The following is an 18,028-nucleotide window of genomic DNA, read 5'->3' on the forward strand; positions in this document are numbered from 1 at the left end:
ATACTTGAGTTCTTGTTCCTCGGCCACCCAATACAAATATTGTAGGCTCCAAATGGGTTTTCAGGACCAAATATCATTCTGATGGCTCCATTGATCACTTCAAAGCTCGCCTTGTTGCCAAGGGTTACGCACAGCTTCTCGGACTTGACTACACCGACACCTTTAGTCCTGTGGTCAAAGCTTCCATTGTCAGGGTTGTTCTCTCTCTAGCCATGTCTAATCACTGGCCCTTACGTCAACTTGACGTCAAGAATGCTTTTCTTAATGGTGTTCTTTGTGAAGATGTTTATATGGAACAACCCTCTGACTATGGTAATCCTTGCTGGGGATGTGGCTAATATTCTAAGCAGAACGCATGTACCGGGAAAGTTACGTGAAGGAACAAGAGGAAGAGAGAAGGCTGCATTTACCTTGGGGACAATCTTGTCTCCTGGAGTGCCAAAAAGCAGCCTATAGTTTCCTGCTCCAGTTGCGAATCTGAGTACCATGCTCTCACTTTTACCACTGCTGAGGTTCTTTAGCTTACTCATCTCCTATGTGATCTCAAGGTCACCCTCATACATCGGCCCTTGTTACTCTGTGACAACAAAAGTGCGATTTTCTTAAGCTCGAATCCTGTTTCTCACAAGCCTGCCAAACACATCAACCTTAACTACCATTTCTTACGAGAACTTCTTGTTGCCGGCACCCTTTGCACTCAATATGTTTCATCAAATTTGCAGGTCGCTGATATATTCACCAAAAGTGTTTCACGGCCGCTATTTACCTTGATGTCACACAAATCTGTTTTGAATTTCCTCCTTGATTGTAAGAGATGTTACACAAACCTGTTTTGATTATTTCCTTTATTGTAGCTGTATAATTAGATTTTACAATTCAATACTATTATAAATAGAAATACTCACCCATGTAAAAGTGTGTGGTGATTGGCAAATCCTTTCAATGAGGAAAGATGGAGCAGCTTTTAAGAACTTTGCTGCTAAAACCAGTCAATTATTTCTCAAAAAGCAAACTCATTTTGTAAATGTTAACTGAGAGAAAAGAAAAGAAACAATATCCGCAGCCTTACCAAAATAAAATGCAAGTGCTAAATGGAGTCATGCCTCATACCTAATATGAAGTATGAACTGCACCATTCTAGTACATCATTCTGCTAATTCCTGCACAAAGACGCTGCTTATTTGAAACTGTCTTTGCTGCTAAAACCAGTCAATTTTTTCTTGAGAACACAAACTCACTTTGTAACTGTCAATTGAAAGAAAATGGATGAAACAATACCCACAGCCTCACAAAAATGTGAAGTATGAACTTCACAAGGACTATTTCAAATAAGCAGCAGATGATAACAAAGAACAGAAGTTCACTGCTGAAACCAGTCAAAGCAAACTAATTGGTAACATAATTCACTTCTTCCGTCTTCTCATCTGTCCTCAACTGCCTTTTTTTTGCTTCCGTTGCCATTTTCTTCCTAATATTTGAATTTTTCACTAAGGCTTAACTGGTTTCTGCCCCGAGCAAAATCTCTTGACTCTTCAACATCTCCATTCTCAACCTTGATATCTACCCTCTTTTGTGACCTGGAGTTCCCACTCTTCTTTCGGCCTTCCAGCCTCCCATTAACAATATTTTCTCCTTTTTGGGACTTTGACCCCCTCTTCTTTGCAGCCTTCAGCATATCCTCCTTCACATCCTAAAGCTCATTCCTGCTAACTTTTCCTCTCTCCAACTTAGAGATCTTCTTTTCTGCGACTTCTGTTGCCTTTCCCTTCCCTGGTTTTGAATGCTTTTTCTCTGGTTCAGTGTCTACATTCCCAAACAAACCCTTCACTGAGCTTCCGTCCCCCTTGTAGACAGAATCTTTGCTCTTCTGCAATTTTGAGCTACCCTTTTTGGCAGCCATTTTTGCAGCTTCCATCTTCGGCTTTGGATATTTTCCCACTGGCTTACAATTACCTACCGCAGATGAACCCTCATCAACATCCTCTCTGCTAATCAAACCCCTATCTAACCCCATTACTTTCGTTCTTGCGTTGGGCTTGCCTTGGGAACTAAGATAAAAGGCCTCACCAGGCATAACTTCAATCTTAAATTGCAGCTTCTTAATATTCAATTGCGCCGCATCACCATCATCATACAAAACCCTGAGGTGCTTTGTCTCATCATCATATGATTCAATTTTCCCAGTACACCATTTCTTGTTACCAGACTGGTACACCTTTACTCTATACCCAATGACCTTGCCAAAATTACTCTCAGTTACATTAACTTTTTGAAAGAAAGGAACCCCTCTTCTTGCTCGGAGATTATACAAACCATTCCCAGCAGATGGCATGAATGCCTCAGCTATTTCCTCATCAGCAAGTCTCTTCCTTTTTCTTGGAGTGCTGGCCTTCTCCACTGTTTCTTCCTCTGGAGGAGCTTTTCTCTTCGAAGCATTTTGGCCTCTACCAACTCCAAAACTAATTGTTAAGCCACTCTTCTTTACCATTGCTTTCTTTCCTGTGGTGTTTCCATTTGGCTGCCCTTTTGTTGTGCAAGGCCGTAAGGTTCTAAAACTCCAAATCAAGTCATTCTCCTCGCCGTTGTTTCTCTCTGATTCTGACTGGTTGCCATTTGATCCATCTCCCGCATCTATGCCCTCAATCTTATTGCCAGTAATCTTGGTCAATTTCTTAGTTCGAGCCATGAATTCCAGAAACTTATCTTTCACAGCGCTCAAAATCAGCCAAAAAGTACAAAACCTGCTAAGGCCTCACCCTGCAGAATCCAAGAACTGCAAAATAAGTGCAGGATTATTCAAGAAACATAACAATGATTCATCATAAGAACAGTGACGACAATTACAGAAATTCAGAAATAAGACTACTCTCTCCAGACGCTCAAGAGATATACTGAAAATCCAATGTATAACCCAAGAAACCCCAAGAAACAGAGCAATGGTTCATTTCACAAAGCCTACAGAAAGATACAGAGATCCCCACTAGAAAGACTCTCTTTGTTTCTCAAGTAACAGAGATGGATTTTATCACAAGAAACCCCAAAGAAGTATAGACCCTACCTATTAATCAAGTAACAAAAACATTCACAACCCATAAAAAATGTTTCGCAAAACCACTCGGGAAACAGAGCACTGCATCAATCTTATAAAACCCTTTTTCAGAACCTATGCTTGAAACCCGACGAGAACTCGGAAATCTAAATAATAATCATTTCCTGAAATTCTGAATGGCAAAGCGCAAGTTGAAACACCAAGAAGAAACCATCATCTCTTGAGACGAAAAACTTGTGAATGCCAAAATATTGAGAAAACATATTAAAAAAAAAGTCTGCGAAATAACCCTTTGAAATACTTGAATTCCACTATTTCAATCACAACAAAACTGCGTTTGTCTGCCCCAACTAACGAAACAGTGTCCATTAAAGATCAGAGAGAGCATGATATAATTAGGAAACGAAAATTTCAGCTAACTAGTTGCATGAAAATTACAAACCCAAATCGCAAAGAGAGAGAGAGAGAGAGAGAGAGAGAGAGAGAGAAGAACCTCAGAGACAGAGAGGTGCAGGTGCGGCAGTGCAGGGTGAGACCGACTGTTCAGGTTTTATATTTGCCATGTCTATATGCTACATTGGAAAATTATGGCGCGAAAAGTTTGATAGACGACACGTGGCAATTAGTTATTTGAGGAGGACCTCGAGTTGAGGATTGGTACAGCAAACGAAACCACCTTCGTATTTTCTTCATACCACCAATATTAAACATTACGGTAGTTTTCTTACAATTTCATTTGTGTATTGCATCCTCAAACTTGAAAAACCTTCATCTGAGAGACCTTAAATTTGAATTCTATAAATTTAAACTAAATATAATATAAATTTAAATTTCAAATTCACAATTCATGCTCTTAATCTCCAAACACAATGTCAAATATTTTTTGCTACCATTGTATTAATCCTTTTGGAGTTTGTACCTATGAAGACGTTCCAATCATACCCAGGGACCTTAATCTAGCACTTTCATATAATTATTGAAGTATAAATATCAAAAAGTAGTCTTTTGTAAAATTAATAAATCATACAAAGCATTGATTATTTTATAAATTTTATTGTGTAAAATTTGCTATTCTTAGAAATAATTAGTAAATGTTTGTGGTTAATAACTTTATTAGTCTATTCGGATCAAAGATATTATTGCAGTGAATAGAAAAAAGTGCTTCTTATAATTTGGCCTAACCCATGGTGAGTTATGTGAAATTGCGGTGACAGAGATCAATAGCTATGGAAAAGTGTGACAATGGTGAGATGGGGAAGAACTTTTTAAGAAGAGACTTGAGAGCCTAATTGTGCGGAAAGAGGCTGATGTTGGCCTTCTCGTTTCTGTCAATTATTTCTTGCCCCTGCAAAACGCTGAAGTTGTAGTCCCTCAAAATGGATGTAGCACAAGGAGCATGCAGTGCCATGGTCTTGAGTTAAAACTTGAATCATTGCGAATGTGTGATCAGAGGGAAGAAAAAAAAAATGGAATCACGAAGAAGACAGCATCAAAAGATAAAACCTAGTGTGAATGCATTCTAGGTAGTTCTTTTTGTTACATATAAATGAACCTAACACAAAGATCCCCAAAAGCCCTTCAACACTCTCTGCAGGTGTACATGCATATTATCATAATCATCACCAATTGTGGAAAAAGCTTTTCTGACTCGATCACCTCAAATAGCGTGGATACATTTCCGATGGCAATTCCATTTGCGCAGTAAAATTAAGCTCCGCTTAAATTTTAAACTTGGATCTCTATAGGCCATCTGTACATCTCCCCTTCGGGAACCGGAATATTCAGCGTGACTAATCCGGTGGTGGTGTCATAATCGAAGTTGCTCTCGGCGCCACCCACCCTGCATTGTAGTGGGCGCTGAGATGAGTACGCACCAAACCTCCCACATCCCCTCACTTTGAGCACAATGGTTGCAGTTGCAGATTCCCTCTCGCTGAGAGAAGTGGGGTTCAGCTCCGACTCAACTTCACCATTCCACAGCTCCAGATTCTTGACACAAGCACCTGAATGGATTTCAAATTGCTCCACAGCTCCTCCAGTGTTGAACATGTCAAGTAAACCTATGGGCGCGAATGATATGTTTGCTATTTCCTGCACCCATAGTTTTTCATCAGATCAATCATTCCCATTAGAATTTGTCAAAAGTAATAGATCATCTGAAGGAAGAGAAGGTCAATATATGCTCTTAGAAATGGTTTTACCTTAAGAGCACAGAAGTGAAAAAGCTCATATTCAAGAACTTTTAGGGTCACAGGAAGTGAAGTGCCTTTGGACAACCGAACTACCCTTCCTGCAATTAATTGAAAAAGGTGAATTTATTTCAGTGCATACTTAATAAAGAAAAAAGCACAATAATCTCGAGAAAAATATTGCTTCTACTTAATCCTCCTATTATTATAACTCACATTAGTATGCTATGTGGAGAGGAGTTTCAATAAGCAAATATATACCTGATCTATGAGCATATACAACTACGTCCCCATTCCAATCACTTCCAGCAACTTGGGCCATGAGGTCAACATCAGCGGCGCGGACAGAACAAGTGAGGATTCCTGGAGAAGTGTCATGTATGCGAGTTTTCTTGGCAACTTTGCACCAACCAGCACCTTGGCAGTTGAACACACCAACCACACCAGAACATTTGTTCACATTCCATACTTTAAGCAAGCTGTGCAGCATAAGTTTTATTATGTACTGCTCACAAAGTGACATATTCTAATAAGGAAAGGCATTTAAAAATAAGCAATGAGATAATAATGAAATATAAAACCTGGTCCCATCTCTAGCTGGATCAGCAAAGAGGCAATCAAGGGTTGGCCGACCAGGCAGTTGGGCACGAAGCACTGATCCATCAGGGAGCACCAGCCTCTTCAAAAGCTCAAAATTGTGGTTGCCTGGCTTATCACTGTTTATGAAGGGAAGAACATACAAGATCCAATTCAGACATTTTTATCTAGGTTATAATAGAATTGTTTGGCTTCTCCACTCAGAAGGGAATCTGACCAAATCAAACATTGCAATACCTTACATATACTGCACATCCACCGATGGCACGAGCAGCAGCATGATACTCAGCAGCTGGGTGCAGACTCTGCAAGACACATATTCATGACAGAAAATCACTTTACCCTATGTTTGGAGAGGTTTTGAGTTTGAATTTATATTGGATTTGTATAAGATGTAATACAAAATTGTATCCAAATCCAAGATCCAAATGCAACATAAGAATCAAATTCATCCAAGTAATTACTGGAAAGCCATAATTTGCTTTTCACTTACATGGAACATATCCCAGTCAGGTTGCATGAATTCTCCCAGGAAGAGGGTGTTATAAGCCACAGAAGAAATGTGGATGGTGTGGGAAGCAGGGTCCCGAGGATAAAAATCATCAGAGGCTCTCACCACAGCAGTCTGTTTGGCACTATAGAGTCCATCAGTGTTATGGCACATACATGCAATGCATCCATTGTCAGTAAAGTTCCGTGCAATGGAGGCCTCAAGAGCCTGGATATAGCTACGGGTGAGAGCAACTCGACCACCGTGGCCAGCACCAAGTGTCTCAATTATGTTCTGCACATCAACTTTAACTCCATCTACTCCACATGATGCCAGGTAGGCATGTAGCTCATCATAGAAGTTGAAAACCTTCTTTGGATGCACCAGTCCTAGGCCATGAACTGTCAGGCTGTCCATGACAATGTCTGGTTGGTTGCCAACTACGCCTGGGGACTGAACTGGATATGCCAATGCAGTGTCATAGTGTTCCATACCAGAAGCTGCTGGTTTCACTCCACCCCAATAACCTGCCAGAGCATGCCACACATACACATACCTGTACGAGCAAAACAATGGATAGGGAACCTGTGAGTTGTTCATTATTGTGCACAATTTTCTGGCAAATGTTGAATCAAGCTACATATTCTAGTATCTTCGCTACAATTACATACACATACATGTACAAGCAAAACAATGGATAGGGAACCTGTGAGTTGTTCATAATCGTGCACAATTTTCTGGCAAATGTTGAATCAAACTATATATTCTAGTATCTTCGCTACAATTAGAAACAGTTTGTTTCTCCCTCCTCTTAAATTTATATTTCCTCCTCTTCAGGATTTTGCAGTGCTACTGACATTGAGCCAGTCAATAGTTTAACAAAAATTTAGGTAAGAAACGAATAGAATGGGAAGCATCAAGGAAAAATTTTGACTCATTTGCTTCTTGCCATAGATATATACGATTTTACTTCTGGACATCGCACTACATTATGATAAAACTATTTACAATAAAAGTTAACAGAAAAATAGAAGGTTAATGAGTAAAAATTTAGTCACTGGCTCGCTTGCTAAAATGTTAAGACACTATACATGAAAAAGAAAATAATACCAAGAGAAAGTTCGTACCAAAAAAATTAAACATGAAAATGCACCACTAGCAGCAAAAGCAACTAAAAATCAATAAGAGAAAGAGAACATTAAATGAACGAAAATATCACCACTTACTTCACATTGTGATGCTGCTTGGCATCATCTACAACGTGCTTCAGACCAGGAACCTGGTCATTGCTCTGGCCACTCTTTTGGAACTTAGCATTCTCTTTGATTCCTGTTAATCTACTTGCAAACCTGCAGAAGATAATTCAACAACGATTCCAAAACCATGTGATACAGTCAAACAAAACATTGCCATAAAAATTATAAATGGGCATAGAAAAGAAACACAGGTTATCCTTTAAGCTCATCTGATCACATGATATGTACACTCAAAAACTGCACCATAATTTTGCAAAAACAAATAATCAGAAACAGAACTCAGTCCATGTATGATCCATCAAATAGTTTATTTCTCACTTCTTGGATTTTGCGTATAGGATTCAAAAGGAAAGGAGAGTTAATCTCTCAAAAAATTAATTGAAATCTAATAATAATCCTCCTATTTTTAGTAGTTTTAACAATGTTAAATCCACCATGTCTTTGTAAGCAAGTGTGTATTACATGTGTAGGGGAGAGGATGACACTTCAATTCTACATACATCAGATTGTTTTGTTTCACTTTTGACTGATTTTTTTGTTACCCCCACGCATGCCCACAAAACCAACAGAGAGAGAGAGAGAGAGAGATCTTACTGTGCTCCTTCTTGTACTGCACAATTAGCATCCTGGGACTCATTACCAATCTGTTGCCAACCATCATCAATGATTACAAATCTCGGAGGAGTCCCTCCCTCTGACAGACTGCAATTACAAGCAAAGCATGCACCTAAGTAATTGCATCTTCTTCTAATAGTTATTTCAGTTCGGCATTTTGATTTGCATTTTAATTACAAGATACATAAAATACCACCAACTTTTCTCAAGTACCTCTTAAGGCCTTCCTTGACGCCCTCAGCTGTAACATCAGTGTAGAAAGCATCCCATGTGCACCAGCCAAACCAATCAAGGAAAGAAGGCAACTACACCATCACAAAATTAACATAATGCATTCAGAAACCCAGTCAGGCCACACAGCCCAGTTGAGTTAAGAGGAAAAACTAACTAGATGCAGTTACCTTTTTTTTCTCTCGGTGAAGAAAAGTTTGCACATGTTTTTCTACAGCCCTGATACATAAGAAAGCAAATGTTGCTGGATGTTGACTCATGATAAAACAATTTCTACCAGAACTACTTTTAACCCAAATCAATATTTTGAAAAGAAATTTTATGAAGGTATCAGCTTTGGTGATTTCCAAAAAACATTTTACTGCAAATACGCAAAAAAGAAAACAAAACTTTAAGTGATGGCCTTACTTCACAGCCTGGTTGATGACTTCAAAAGGATTGGTCCCCGCATGCATATAGACAAGGTGAAGGCCTTGGTTTGTTTCGACAGCAACATCCCCTGCAAAATAAAATCACACCACAAAAAACAAAGTCGTTTCGGTTCTTTCGAACTCCATTTTTTTCCTTCTCCAGAAGCTATTATCTCCATTAATTTGATTCAATTGACTGTGTGGCTGGTTTCTCCGCTTTCATTGTGTTCACATTAATAACAGCTCCACTCCATATCCTTTTATAAATGACAGATGGGAGGGGAGTGAATTAACAGAAAATATGACTTTAGCTTAGGTCCACATGGCACGGTGCGTACAGCCCACACCAGATACTTTTGCTGGCCATAGTCTACTCACCACTCTCAAGACAAATCTCGATTTCATTCCTTTCATTGCCTTGGAGAACAGCACGGAACTGGCCTTCAAGGAGGGGAAGGAAGACCATGTAGATGGTTGGGGCATCATCTAGATCATCTCCTTCACCACCATGTTTGCTCTCCACAAGCATAAATTGGGTCTCCAGAGGGACATCTTTCCCACACATGCCCATCCTCTGAGTCATCCACCATAGCTTGAATCGGAAACAACATATGAAACGGAGACCCCTGTAGATAATGAAAAAATAACATTTTAGTATATGATACTGATTTCCATGTCAGTCACCCTGTAATACCTACTGAAAACCTGACAATGTTTCCATTGCATGCAAGTATCAATATAGGATACTACTAAACACACAAACGTTTTTATAGTTTGGAAATCCATAGTTAGCATAAAGTTAGACTTAGATCAACTTGATTATCATACATGCATCATGCCTTTTATCTTTTATATAACACTAATATACAAACAAACAATTCTTTTTTGCTAAAAAATATTAAATCTATTCTTAATTAAAGAGGATATTAAGAGTTAACCATAAATTTTGAAGAATACTTTCCACTTACTCTAAAACACCCATTGGGAAGGCATGGAGGCTTTTGCTATGAGAAGCTGTGGCACCAATGAATGCACCGTCAGTGAGCCCCACTCCAGATCCTGGAGTCAAAACAATGTTATCTGGAACTCCTGTCAGTATGGTGTTTCCGTGAACCACTAGGTTTCCATCATTGATAGAGATATTTGGAGTAACTGTCATCTTTGCACACCCTGCTACTGCCCACCATATGCAAACCACATTGATTAACTCATAGTAACCCAGATATTTCATTATTTAAACAAAATATAAATTTAAGATAACAATTCAAATTTGATAATGTTAAAAAAAAAAAAACACTAGTCTTACATGTCAAAAAACTACAAAACCAATCACCAACACAGAATATAGTCTTGATTACAAGATAGACATAAATTCAAACAATACCGATGTAAGTGGCATTGCTAGTGATCAAATTCAAGCATAGACATACCTTGAACCTTACTCATGCATAAGCTTAAGCGTGCATTTGGGTGGCAGCTGCCACAATGCTTCCATGCAATAGGTATGCATCGCACATATGGTGCTGATGCAATCATCCTTAGCAGTGTATTATCCAATAGCTAGGAAAACAAGTAATAACTGTCTCAAGGTTCTTACTATGTCCAACAAAAATATTTTTCTTATCAGAATTGGAAAAAATATGCTACCTTTTTCTATTTCACAAACGTGCAAAATTTTCTAATTAAGGAAAAGGAGCTAGCTGGCACTGCATCAAGAGCATTATTGAATAAGTAAATTAAGGAAATAAAAGATATCATCCTTAGCAGTGTATTATCCAATAGCTAGGAAAACAAGTAATATAGTTCTTACTATGTTCGACAAAAATATTTTTCTTATCAAAATTGGAAACATGTGATTTTTTTCTATTCCACAACCGTGCAAAATTTTTCAATGGAGGAAAATGGGGGAACTGGCACTGCGTCAAGAGCATTATTGTGGAAGTAAATTAAGGAAATAAAAGATCAAAGGGCAAAGATTATTGTGAAGTGTAAACCTTACACTATTATTATGTTACAATAGCGGCATATGGATACGCTATAAGTATGGGAAAAAGAAAAAAAATCAGATGTGAAATTCTAGAACTTATCGGCAGTTTCTATTTATGGCTTCTCTGTACAAGAATCTCCGATTCTCCAAACAAAATCCAAACATGAAATTCCAGAATTTATAAGCCACTGCTACCTATGGCTTCTCTGGACATGCATCTCCCAACAAAAATCGGATACAAAATTCCAGAATTTATAAGCTACTGTTATTTATGGCTTCTGTGTGCATGCATCTCCCAACAAAATTATACAATCAGAATTAAGTTTCGACCCTCCGGTAATAATATACAGAGAATAATAATAATAATAATAATAACAATACCGCTTAAATAATAATAATAATAATAATAATATACAAGGCCTTTGGCTATATGACATAAAAAATTATCTGAAAACACAAGGACATGCACAAATAATACCAAACAAACTCAAAATAAAGCAATGAATTAACCAAAGAGACCTGGTTCAAATTTGGCTTCCCCTAAAGATCCTCATAAAATTTATATACAACATATACTACGAAGTCGGCTACTGGAAAACGAGTTACTTAGGAGAAAATTTCCGAAATAAAATTCACGGGAATAGGATAAACAGTTCTTGGATAGCCAGATTCATGAAACCAACACGGTCCAAAAAATTCAGATGCTGTACGACAGAAGAAAAAGGGAGAAAATCAAACGAAAATTTTTAATAAAAACTTATTAGATGAAGCCGGCTATCGTTAACTAATTCGGAGCTTCAATCGACCTACATAATTTGTGGTCTACGTGAAAATACTGTTTTATAAGGAAAATTCAAACCAACTCGGGAATATGTTCTTCCAATTCCTTCATGCATGAGCAAATGGCAATGATCTCGGAGCATCAAAGAAAATCCATTTAAATTCAAACAAAATTAAGACAATCAACTCGAAATTCAAGCAAGATTCTCGAAACTTCAAAGGCGGTGTCCACATCGAAACCACCTCGTCATTTATTGCCGTAAACACACCTCAAAATTAACAAACGCAACATTTCCAGGACATTCAAACACCAAAGCATCAAATCTTAACACCAGCGCTAAAAATATCACAAGACCGCTAAAATTCCGAATCAAAACTCACCTGAAAATCGATTGAACTCCGGTCACAGAAATCGAGCTCTGCTGCCGAGATATGGAATCGAAAGAGCTACAGCTAACAAAAGAAATAGTAAGGCGAGAGAGAATTCAGGAAGAGGAAACGAAATCACTCAGCAGAAGTTCATTACAAGAAGAATGCGTCTTATACGAGGACTGATTTAAAGAAACGCACCAGGAGTACTCAGCAATGGCGGATCGCGACTCACTCGAGTGAAGAGGGAAATGGGAGCTCAGGGGATTAATATACTCCTTCGGCGTTAAAGGTCGAGCAAGTTCGAAGAAAGTATCTTCTAGGATGCTGCCACGTGGACGGTCGATTGTGGAATAATTCGTTCTGGGTTTAGTGCCAGCATGGGGAGCCTCGTGAAGAATTCTCAGGTAAATGCCAAGAAAGGCAATCCAAAATAAACAAATAAATGACGCTTTGACGGTGACGTTAACTTAGACGGCAAATCAACGTTTATTAACTGCGTTATTAAATAAAGTGACAAATTATGAATTTAATTTACATGTAATTAATGATTTTATTTAAGAAAAATAATGAAAAAAGATTTGTAATGCCCCGTTTGGAACATTTTACGTAAAATGGAACTTAATTGGATAGAATATTGTAGAAGTTATTTCATGATTTTTTGTATTCTTTATTTAAATTTTGCTTCTCATTAAATTTTATTTTTAACTAAATGTGATGGTAAAAAATGTTGAAAAAAATATGAAAAATATTTTTTTTTCATATTTAATTATTAAAGATAGTGATAAAAATATAAATATAATAAATTAATAAAAATTAATTTTGGATGCTTTTATCTTTAAATTTTTTAAAGGTTTAATTAGATTTGAACAATTTTTTATTATTTATTGGAATAGAGTTCGGAAAGAAAAGATAATGAAAAATTTAATTTTTTTATTTTCCTTTTTCTATTTTCTTAATTGTAATGAACTAATGAAGTTAATGAGAAGAAATTATTTTTTATCAAATAAGAAAATACACAATGGATGCATATTTTTAAGCATTTTGCCCACTTAAACTTAATTTGTTTAAACCACATGTTATTTTTATTGAATCGACTTGGCTTTAATTTAGGCCATCAATGTTATTAGTGTAATAATTCATAATTATTGTGTATCGGGCATTAATATATATACCCTTCTTTTTCTTTTTTTAAATATCAAATTATTATTATTATTGATGGCTCGTTTAAGGTTTATTTAATTTATTTTCTTATATTAAATAACATCACAAAAATACGAGAAAGTTTGTGTCTCGTGACAAGTCAATTCTATTTAGACTAATCTTATTTTGGGAGAGATCTTAGATTTGAAGTTCTATTAGATTTGAATAGACGTAATATAAAATGTACGTTAAAATTTATCCAAACTCACTCAGATCCAAATTCAAGTTTTGAAATTCATGCTCCCAAACACAATATAAAAGTATTTTTAGTCAGCTATTTGAATGCTAGCAAGTAATGGCCTCTTGTTAGGAAGATGAAAAGTTAAAATTGTTGGGTAAATATTTTATTTGACCACAATGGGTCACCCACTAATTTAAAATAAAATTACAAATGAAATTAAAAACTATAACTCACAATAGAAGAGAAAAATAAAGCAGAATAATCTATAATACAATAGTTTAACTACTTTGCCGCCTGCAGTTTTTAATAAGTTGCATTCTAAATCAGGGGTGGGCATAATTCGGTAATTAACCAAACAAATTTGGTCGGTTCGATTCGATTAAAAATTTATTCAGTTTGGTTTAGTTTTCATTTTTGTTGAATTTCGATTTTCGGCTTTTGGTTTGATTTTTGGGTTCGGTTTATTCGGTTAGTTGAATTAACTGAATAGTATAAATTAATAAAAAATAATTATATGTAGTACATATTAAAATATTTTATATATTATATATTAAAATCTATATTTTGTATATATTAAAATATTAAGTTAGTTAAAATCAGTTAATCGAAATATGGAATTTCGGTCGGTTTGGTTAATGAGAATTTTTAACCGAAATTTTTTCAATTAATTCGATTAATTAGCCGAATTTATCGAGCCAATTGAATGTTCACCCTTATTCTAAACCAAATGTTTGTGAACTAAACATACTACCGACTAGAATAAGGAAGTAAAAAAGACAGCTTATTGGTAATCTCTATATATTCAAAAATTAATAACGTCTTTTATATATGTGTTATACGAGTAACAACCATTGTAATATTAAATTCAAAATATTAAATAGGTTATTTAGATTAATAACAAGTCAAAACTAAATAAGTTTAATGGTTAAATGGTTATTAAAATAAATTATGTAATTAAAGTAAAAACCATTATGCTTATTATAAAATAAGTAATTAATTTTTCAGTCATATAATTACAAAACCAAATTATACGATAAAATAGATTCTTCTCCAAATAAATAGATCATTTATTTCATTATTGGATATGATCAAGGAAAAATTATATACGAGAAATATTTTTTTAATATTGTGTCGTATTTAAGTGTATCAATACATAATGATACTCATTCAAACGATAATTTAAAGAGTCGACCCTTGTGTGACGTAAGCAAAATAAGATGCGTGTTTGATTGTATTATCAATGAAAATGAGAATTACGAATCAAGTAAAAGATACATATTTTAGGTTTTACACATATTATTTATCTATATGATTTTACTTATATTCTAATTTAATATTAATTATTTAATTAGAAGAAAGGTGACTTTATATCCATTTATCTCTCTTGGTTGTCGTCCATTAATTATGTATTTAAAACTATGGAATTCTAAATTTAAGCTTAGATTTATGTGAATTTTGATAAAATATAATTTAAAATATATTAATTTTTTCAATCGAACGTGCTGGAAGCATGTGCGCCAAGCGGCGGCTTCACGAGCAAACATATCTGGATCCACGTGGCATGATCATCATGGCCACGTAAGAGGTAAGTGGGACCCATTTCATTGACCTACCACACACATGTGATCTGTGATTACTGATGCACCCAATGCTCTTCCTTGCCACTCATTTGGTCAAAGAAGAGTTTTGTGAATTAAAGTTACGTAATAAAATTTGAAGGGTAAATTAGGAAAAAATTATAGACAATTTGTTCTTTCACGTATACCTATTTTTTAAGTTATAAACATGTTAAAAATAAGTTTACGGAATAAAGTTTGATCCTATTCATGGAGATTCGGTAAATATTCTATTTCAAAATAGAAAGTTCGGAACAATTAAACTTTTTTTTAGAGATTGGATGCAATTATTAATTCATGATCTGGCATGTACAAAATGAAAACTTCATTCTCGATTTTATGAGAATTTTTAGTCCTTTTTATATATATAAAATTAACAAATATAAGATAAATTTATCACATATTTAATATTTAAAATACAAATATACAAACATAAGAAGAAATAAGATTTTTATATAATTTTTCATAAATTAGGTATAATAATTAACTTGATAAGAACAACTGGAATTTTTTTTAGAGATTGGATGCAGTTAATAATTCATGATCTAGCATGTACAAAATGAAAACTTCATTATCGATTTTATGAGAATTTTTAGTCCTCTTTATATATATAAAATTAACAAATATAAGATTAATTTGTCACATATTTAATATTTAAAACACAGATATACAAACATAAGAAGAAATAAGATTTTTATATAAATTTTCATAAATTAGGTATAATAATTATCAAAAATATGATAATAAAAACTTTTTATGTATTTAGCTTGTAATATGAGCTACTTTATAGAAATTACACTGGCGTATTTTAGCACATCTATTGTAGCGACCTCAATTTCTTAACATAAAATGTCGCATAATAGATAAAATGGTCAACTCGAACCTATAGGTAACACGGACACCTGTCAATCACAGCGGAAACTTAAGCAGTAGCAATCATAAAATTGAAATCATCCATTTATCAAGCATAATACCAGAATTTACTACAACATCATAAAACTATATTTTTATACATCCTCTTAAACATCAAAATAACTCTAGGGTCAAACACAAAATAATTCTGACCCTAGTATAAAAATCTTACCCTCCTAACGGGGTAATATCCCTAACTCAATGACGACCATGACCCGCCGGTCACTCAGAGTCTCTTGAAAAATTAATTAATGTTGGGGGTGAGACACATCTTGTAAGGGAAAATAAACTAAATACAATTGTATGGTAACATGAACATTTAATGCAATTATACATATACAATACATTTCATATTTTCGTAAGCATTCATTATATCATACTGAATAATCACATGCTTCCATATTTTCTAGTAAGTCATATCATATATAAAACATCTGTTATACTGATAATACTTAAGACATACCTAGGATGAATAGTCCGCCACACCTTGATCCGGACTACTAGGTGGACGTCCATACTCTACTGAAAGTCACATCGACTATCTATCTCCCACCCCCTCGTGGGGTGGTTAGTACTAATTTGAACATAGATATTTGATCTATATAGTTACGGTACCGAGCACCTGAACTGAACTAAACTAACATCTGGGTTCTGATAACATATAGTACATGATTATATAGCATCTTTCATAATTACGATCTTGTGCCGAACATATCATAATTACGGTCTCGTGCCAAACATATCATAATTACGGCCTCGTGTCGAATATATCATAATTACGGCCTCGCGCCTATCATATTATACATAAATACGTCATTCTGAAAATAATCATTTTATCGTGCATTTATCAGAATTATAATGTACTGTATACTTTCATAACTTCTCAAATCATACTGCATTCATATCATTATCGTATCACAATATTTCTCCACGTAAAATAATATTCATCCCACACATTTTCTGTATAAAACTATACATTGTATTCTGAAAAACATGATTTCTGGCATCTCATACATATATACATGTTTCAACATAATAAAAGTATTTTTCCCAAACGTGCATTTATTCAATAGTATTCACATATCGTAAATATTTTCAGAAAATCAATTTACTCATAAATAATAATAATTTGCGGGAAAAGTAACTGCTTTAGTTTATTCTCTTACCTGACCACTGAGAAAGCCCCTAAAATATCCTAATCTACCTCTCGTAGGATTTCCTGATCAATACCCTGAAACTAAAAATTTTCGATATTAAACTTCAGTATTTTTACGTGTATATTATTTCCTATAACTGTCGTCAGATCAAATTTGACTTAAAAAGTCTTACCTCAACTCATGGATGATTTCCAACTTACTTTCACCAATAATCCGCTCCAGTAGATTTGTAGAAAACTTTTCTAGGAGCGTCGTGGTGACTTCAGAATGTTGAACCGGCGTAAATCTGACCCAAAATCAATGAGAGAGAAAAAAAAGTTTGCTTAGTTGTGAAGTAAAGAAAATTCGGATTTTTCATATTTATAGAACTGGATTAGTCGACGAGTCACGTCATTCGTCGACGAATCCTTCAATAATTTCATCGACGAAATTCCATCCTCGTTGATGAAATTCAGTCGGCCCAAAACTCTCTCGGTATTTCTTTGTCGACGAAATTCAGTTTTCGTCGATGAATTTTCTTAAGCCCTCGTCGATGAATTCTTTGTATTCGTCGACGAAGCCTTGATGATTCCTTTTGGTTTTTCCTTTAAAAATGCAATGTCGTTGACGAACACTAACGAAGTCGACTTCCTCCTCTTGTTACTGTTTCTATTTTCCTTCCTCTTTATTATTTAAATACTATTATTATTCGGATCGTCACATCCATATATTATAGATTAATAAGCTTCTAGTAACCTATTTATTTTTATTTTTGGAATATGGTTGTTCTAGTGGTTTATTAGGTTAGACTAAAGTAAAGTATTTTTAGTGCACATATACTCAATTGGTATAGCAAAGGTGTGCATATATATCTTTTAATAATTCATAAATGTTATCGTTAAAAGATAGCTCATAAGATTATCGATGTTTCAAGAAAATAAGAAAAGAAAATACGGATTGAAAACTAACTCATTTTCACCAAATTAGTAGTGCATATTATATTTTAT

At 35.0% G+C, this 18,028-nt stretch overlaps 1 protein-coding gene across 14 annotated transcripts; it reads right to left on the reverse strand.

Moving 5' to 3' along the window:
* Positions 1 to 4,541: 4,541 nt before the first annotated feature.
* On the reverse strand, positions 4,542 to 12,215 carry LOC131167362 (probable galactinol--sucrose galactosyltransferase 2). 14 transcript variants are annotated; one of them, XM_058126146.1, is made up of 17 exons: positions 12,175 to 12,215; positions 11,986 to 12,057; positions 10,485 to 10,543; positions 10,268 to 10,397; positions 9,806 to 10,007; positions 9,216 to 9,463; positions 8,836 to 8,926; positions 8,598 to 8,646; positions 8,410 to 8,501; positions 8,176 to 8,283; positions 7,552 to 7,674; positions 6,329 to 6,881; positions 6,073 to 6,140; positions 5,820 to 5,954; positions 5,500 to 5,717; positions 5,251 to 5,339; positions 4,542 to 5,140 (listed from the first exon to the last, which is right to left on the reverse strand). In XM_058126146.1, the coding sequence occupies exons 4-17, from the start codon at positions 10,371 to 10,373 to the stop codon at positions 4,775 to 4,777; spliced, it is 2,448 nt and encodes an 815-aa protein (XP_057982129.1). In that variant the 5' UTR covers positions 10,374 to 10,397; positions 10,485 to 10,543; positions 11,986 to 12,057; positions 12,175 to 12,215; the 3' UTR covers positions 4,542 to 4,774. The 14 variants fall into 14 exon arrangements, with proteins under 14 accessions (XP_057982129.1, XP_057982128.1, XP_057982125.1 ...); XM_058126145.1 differs by having other exon boundaries at positions 11,986 to 12,051; positions 12,175 to 12,214; XM_058126142.1 differs by having other exon boundaries at positions 9,806 to 10,010; positions 11,986 to 12,051; positions 12,175 to 12,214.
* Between the last annotated feature and the right edge of the window lie 5,813 nt (positions 12,216 to 18,028).

This window comes from Malania oleifera, chromosome 11 (genome assembly GCF_029873635.1).
Source record: "Malania oleifera isolate guangnan ecotype guangnan chromosome 11, ASM2987363v1, whole genome shotgun sequence".
Classification (NCBI taxonomy): domain Eukaryota; kingdom Viridiplantae; phylum Streptophyta; class Magnoliopsida; order Santalales; family Ximeniaceae; genus Malania; species Malania oleifera.

Bases quoted from the DNA above. Each gene is read 5' to 3' on its own strand.
- LOC131167362 (XM_058126139.1), bottom strand. From the start codon at position 10,373: ATGATTGCATCAGCACCATATGTGCGATGCATACCTATTGCATGGAAG. The intron at 8,927-9,215 runs GTGAGTAGACTA...TTTATTTTGCAG, and splicing joins CGAGATTTGTCTTGAGAGTG to GGGATGTTGCTGTCGAAACA. The intron at 8,647-8,835 runs GTAAGGCCATCA...CTTATGTATCAG, and splicing joins GTCATCAACCAGGCTGTGAA to GGCTGTAGAAAAACATGTGC.